Below are 6536 nucleotides of genomic sequence, written 5' to 3' on the forward strand. Positions count from 1 at the left end.
CTGACAATAGGTTTTGGGTACTGTGTATTGGCAAGTCATAGATTTTTTTACAGATTGTTTTGATGAAAATCGAAAACTATCTTAATATATTTTACCTACTCCATAGCATTGTAAGTATCATCTTTTGTTTAAAAACTATATTTTTTTCTCACAAATAATTTCTATTGATTTTTTTCACAGATTTATTGAATGAAAATGAATAAATGCAGTTGAGATTAATTTATTTGAATAGTGTTTGGTCCTGGAAGTTTATTATAAATTGGCATGCCTTCCTTAAGTGGTGAAGGATACTAAAGCTTGGTGTGGACGGTGAGCGCAGGATGAACTATTTGCAAAGGTTAAAGGAAATATTTACATGTAAAATATGATAGACAAGATCAACAAGAAAAGACGGTGTTTTCAATGAACGCAAGTTTGAACATTATCTAAATATTATATGCCATTAAGGGAAAAATATACGTCATTTACACGACTCTGAAGGAGAGAATGCGGGTGTTTGAAACTTTTTTTCTAATAAGTCCAATAAGTCCAGTTACAAACGCTAAACCCGTTTAGTAAGTTTGAAGGTGAAGGAAAAGAAAATTGCAAGCAACGTTCATAAATTGTTATTGCTTATTGTCAGTGTATGGTATGGATACCAAATTGATTCTTTATATTTTATAGAGAATTAATGGCAGCACAAGCAGAACATGGGCGAAAAATGAGCAAATTTCTAATGGCCAAGGTGAGTGACATGGATGTTGAAGACACGGACATAGGCCGCATAAGAATAAAACTTTCTCGACTTATGGCAAACAAAATATCGGGAAATCCTGCATTCAAACGCGAAGTCAAAAGTAATAAACCAACAAGGTAATGCAAGATTTAACGAAAAGTTGAGCCAAAATCTTGTAGAGAGAATGAGGGGTTCCTTTTCACATTTTGTTAATAAAGAAAATCTTACACGATCTGGGTCAATCACGGGAGCGCAACTTACGTTGTCCGATAAAATAAAACAGTGGAAACATATAAACTGAAAATGTTTTCTTGAAAGAAAACCAATCAACAAAGATAACCAACTAAAGATAGTTAAAACATATATACAAGTCTGAACAGGTGCACGTTCTATTCACAGCAATCAAATTTACCCACCTCGCTAACTATTTACAATTCTAACACGACTGCCTCTATCCCTTTTGAACACTATAGGACCGATTTTATGTGCTAGGGGGGCATTGAAGATTTTGCACTTTTTTCATTATCCCTCATGTTCAGACTGAAAAAAAACCGCGTCTGCAACTTGCATGTAATTTTGCTGTTTTCGAGGGATCTCTTTGTTTCAAGATATTTATTATGCAATAAAATAAAAAGTTAACGTTCTATATATATTTAGACATCTGCCGTTACCATTAAAGATGTGACGTAATCACTAAAAATGCAACGCGAGGAATATAAGTAACGACACAAATATTATAATAAGTTATACTTAACATGTATAATTTTACACACAAGGGCAACAAACAAAATAAATTTTGACTTTTAAAAACTAAGGCTATCGAACAATGATATAAAACTGACACAAATCACTTTGTCGTACAAAATCTTACATAGAACATGATATTTTTGCACCTTTCAATTTCATCAAAATACTAATTATCATGTGAATGTATTGCTTTGCTGACACAAACGTTTAGTATCAAGTCATATGAAAGAAGCTAGATGTGAATACTTCGCCATTACCAAAAAATATCAATAAACATCGCGACAGTTTCTGTTTTTATTTTTACAAGGACCATGAAAGAAAAACGACATTACAATATATTAACATTAAAGCATCAGAGTAACAAAAAAGATACAATTAAATATGTAAGAAAACACACTAATTTATATCATACGTTTGAATATCATTATAGAATAATATTGGTATTGCATGACTTCATTGAATGAACTTAATTTGCATCACATTACATAAGAGGAACTGAAATTTGTTGATATCAAGAAATGATATCTATCACTGCACGAGTTATATAATAATGTCTTAAAAATTAAGGGCTGAAAATCAAAATAGAATAAAGTTTGGCGGCATGATAAAACAAAGTTCACATTGATTCTGTAGACACTTTGTCACACTTATGAAGTAAAGTTCTATTAAAATGTCAAAAAAATGATGATGTCAAATAAAGTGGTTATTATATATTTCTGACAACAATACAGATTTTATTAGACTCGTACATAGCTGCAAAATCTATATCAGAGACTAGAGCCTGCTCCAATATATGTTTGACATCTATATACTCGTGCAATAAAAAGCAGTATTGAACTCAACAATGTATAATAACATCAAAATATAACATCTTGTTTTTACTCTGAAATAAGAATATTTTTCCTCTATAAAAAGGCAAATTTGTGTTTTATAATATTTTGATTATGGATTAATAACAGATTAAATCAGATGAAGAAAAAAGTGTTAAATAAGAAATAATTTTGTCAATTAAGAAGCAAAACATTAAACATTTAAGCAAAAAAGCTAAAGAAAGTCGGAAACCGTAAAATAACATAAATAATAATAATAATAATAATAATAATAATAATAATAATAATAAATTAAATGATAATTATAACAATAATGATATAATCAAGAGCTGTCATGCATGTGACGAATACCCCCAAAAAGGTTTCTTAAGCAGGTATTATTAAAAGAAATGAAAATGAAAATAACTATTTGCTTAATATTGTTCTTGTGAAATGAAGTGCTATTTATAGCAAACTTTATACCTTAGGACAAGGGTCTTGGATGCGACATATCATCTTGATGTGGTAGACATTTAGCCACATTTATTTTAAAATCCTTCAAAACATGACAATGTTACAGTTTAGAAACTAATGTGTACATTCAAACTCTTCTTTTGAGCATAAGTACCTTCAAACTATTAGAGTAACATTGACCTTGGTGGTAGGGACATGGGTCTTACACACAACACGTCATCTTGATGTGGTTTGTGCCAAGTTATTTTAAAATCCCTCAATGTATAACAAAGTTACAGTCCAGACACGAATAAAGTGGGGACGCACAGACGGACAGACAGACGGTGCGATTTTTTGGGCATAACAACGTTGGAAATAATACAAATAGTAAAGAAAACTTTATTCGGTATTAATGAGTCTTCAATTAAATCACAAAGTTTTCTGTACTAGGATGTTTATTAGGGTCAGGTTTATCATATTATTAATGATTGATTGTGGAGAAGAATGCCATTAGCGAACAAGATCAATCAAACCTTTTCAATGTCTCGTTTTTGTGCATTTTAAAGAATTTCGTTTTCCCTATCTAACAAAGTATAAATTTGTTTGAAGTTCGTGAAGTTGTGCACAGTATGTTTTAAACATTTAAGGTGTATTAACGTAGACCTCACATAACGCCATCATTTCTGTAGATTCATGCTTGATTTTTAGAAACTTTCCGAAGATTGTATTTGTACAATTGATTGTTATGCTAAAAGGTTCCTTGTCTATAGCAGGACCAAAGTATGATCCACATTTTGTTCCCGCATCATTTATGACATCATCACGACTGTAAGCAACGGTCACTGTGAAATTTGTATGTCTTTCATCTGAAACATATTCATGTTTGTAATATATTGCTTGTATGATTTAAATCAATCTTTTTTAAAATAAATTAAAAGAAATACAAGATCACCTTTTTTGTTTTAACTTTTTAGTGACTCAAAGGTAATATTATTTGAAAGAATAGAATTAATCATCGGGTTTGATCGTATCCTAAAGATTCTTACAATTTTTTATCCTTGCTTTTGACTTTCCTTTGTTTTTTAAAGACAGGGAACTGTTACTTTGAAAAAATATCATTGTAGAAACTTTTTAACAGTTAAAGACTGTAGGGATGTGACACCAGCTGCCTATACAGACTAGAATTTCTAGCTCGAGTGTAACTGTTTGCGGCGGTAATGAGGTTCGGCCCTAAACTACCCGAGAGTTAGATTTACCTGTGTGTAACGTCAGCCGGTGTTTGATTCTCTTTCTTGCATCTTAAAAATTAATTATGTTTCGAAAAGAAATTAGGAAAACTGATATTTTCGTTTAGCATTTTATTTCTCATAGTGGCGTATAAATTTGTAACATGTAGCGGAAAAATGACGTTATCCAAGAACGCATTTTATTGATAATAGGCGTGTCCGAATGACGTCATTTAAGACTAGCTACTTATAAATTCAAATGAATTTAATGAGATGTTATAATGTTATGTTACAAAATTCTCTGAAATAACCTTAGCGGTCCGACGTCTATTGTGAAAAAGAGGGATGGAATTAAATTAATTAATCTTTAAAACTCGTTTACTGATAAAATGAATATTAATATCTTACAACAACAGTCTCTTCGTAACATTATTTGTACTGATTTTACAGGACCCGGAGTTCCAAACTCAACAGCCCAGTATGAGAAACCATTATAAGTGTGGGCACAGTTGTGTATGCCTTCTACCTTTCCGTCTATAGCCTTGTCTGCGATCATATGCTTTTCACCTCCATCTAAATATGTAGTGGACTGCCATGCTTCAGCTCCTTGTAAAAGATTTATTCCTGTAAAAATAACAACAAAAAGAACATTTAATTTTTTTTAGATAGATTCTATGGAATATCATTTATAAAGTATACCTCATGCTTATACGAATGCCATTATTTTTTTGTAAAGTTTAGTGAAGAAAATGAAGAGGAATGTTTGTTTAGACAAATTCGTGGAATGAAGATTAAAGGTTTTAACGTCCGATTTGCGACAAATTGTGTTTCAAATGTCGGACTTAATCCCTTTGCTTTTTACTTGGCACGAAGTAAACATACTTGTGTAAATCAATTGCCACAATTGATCTTTGTAGTAAACTTTTATACGTTATACTTTAACCACTTTTTAAGAAATGAACCAGTTGATTTAAATTTTTTCTGAAAAATTCCGATTGCCTTAGTTTATTTGCAAGTAGAATTTCTGTTTAACAGTTTCTGAAAAAAAAAACTAAACAAATATTCTCTTCGTCGGTCGTAGTTGACAGTTTCACATCTGTCACTTCTCGTTGCATTGGCTTAAGCGTTCACTTATTAAAATGTACTTAAAATTCTTTAGAAACTTCTTAAATGTTGTCACACGAATGCACTTTCACAAAAAAAAAATACAATGTGCCTATAATAATTTATTTAAAAAATTACTGAGACATTTATGAAAAGCTTAATGAAACTCCCTGTTTCAGAAAATTTGAAAATTTGCATAAATAGTTCAATAAAATCGATCAAAAGAGTTCGACTACAATTAAAGTTATACATGCATATAATACGAAATGTGGAGAATTTAATGCCAACTCCCAACTCTCAATATATTTTTTTATCAAAACGACCTTATTTCTTAATTTCCAAAAGTAAACAAATGGATAGATTGATAATTACAGATGCTTTACGAAAATGCAATTCAACAGCTCTTACAACGATGGGTATGGCTCAAATGCAAAACAGACTCCCTTTAGATTGACGCATTATTAAATTTTAATGTTAGCATGGATACACATGAAATCAGACAGTTGCACAGTCTTTTATTTGTTACTGAGAAATAAAAAATATTGTCTATCCATTTGATGGAAATGTACATAAAATGTTTAGCATCAAATAATAAATTATCAAAATTGCGCTGTTAAATGTTTTATATACTTCTATTTTTATTGACGACTCGCAAAATAAATCGGGTCATTCCGCAGTAAATCATATGTCTTATCCAAAATCATATAAAACTAGGCTACTTTGCAGGCGATTAGTACTGCAAAGCACTGTTTGTTCCAACAGAGGGCGCCACCGCTGAAGTCACCGTCTTTACTAGCGGCTCGAGCACCCTAAAACTGTTTCTTTTCGTCTCTGTTACATTTTAGGGCCACTCACTGTTGTTTCAGTCAGGAAATCGGCAGTTTACTTTAAACAAAGCCTTGAACGTATTCTCGGATTTAAAAAATTCACGCGAACTTTCCATCTTAAACGTTGCAGTGGATCTTCAATCTGTGCCTTCTCAACGACGTGAATGTACCGAGGGGAAAGAGGAGAGCTTTTTAATTCTTTAATAGAAACACACTTTTATCTATAAGGGTTGCTGGGCCGTATCATCATTAATCACCAAGGTCAATATGAAATGAGTTATAACATTACAGATGATTACGTCACTTATCATAGCTGACCCTTACAGGAGTTTGTTCGTTAAAGGTTCGAAGGTACGAACATACCAGCAACTGTTATTTACATACGATGTCGTAGGACTGGACATTTTTCGAATTCTTCCATTGTACGTTTGAGTGGTATTTTGTATTTTTATTTCCTTTCTTTATAAGAATAACAATACACACATAAAACATTTAAAATGAAAACGTTATACTTTTATTATACTTTAAAGAAATATGCAGTGAAGTTTAATTATAAAATTTGACCTGCTTGCTTTCAAAACAAATAGTAAAATATAATTTTTAATCATTATAATATTTTTATTTATTAAAACTTTTCGAAATGAATATAGATCTA

General features: G+C 31.2%; 1 protein-coding gene across 1 annotated transcript; it reads right to left on the reverse strand.

The window, feature by feature from the left end:
* Positions 1-1505: 1505 nt before the first annotated feature.
* LOC132756779 (fucolectin-3-like) lies at positions 1506-6302 on the reverse strand. The gene is made up of 3 exons (XM_060747916.1): positions 6266-6302; positions 4359-4574; positions 1506-3590 (listed from the first exon to the last, which is right to left on the reverse strand). The coding sequence occupies exons 1-3, from the start codon at positions 6300-6302 to the stop codon at positions 3367-3369; spliced, it is 477 nt and encodes a 158-aa protein (XP_060603899.1). The 3' UTR covers positions 1506-3366.
* Positions 6303-6536: the final 234 nt, after the last annotated feature.

Source organism: Ruditapes philippinarum, unplaced genomic scaffold (assembly GCF_026571515.1).
Source record: "Ruditapes philippinarum isolate M1 unplaced genomic scaffold, ASM2657151v2 ctg5879_1_1_1_1, whole genome shotgun sequence".
NCBI classification, from domain to species: domain Eukaryota; kingdom Metazoa; phylum Mollusca; class Bivalvia; order Venerida; family Veneridae; genus Ruditapes; species Ruditapes philippinarum.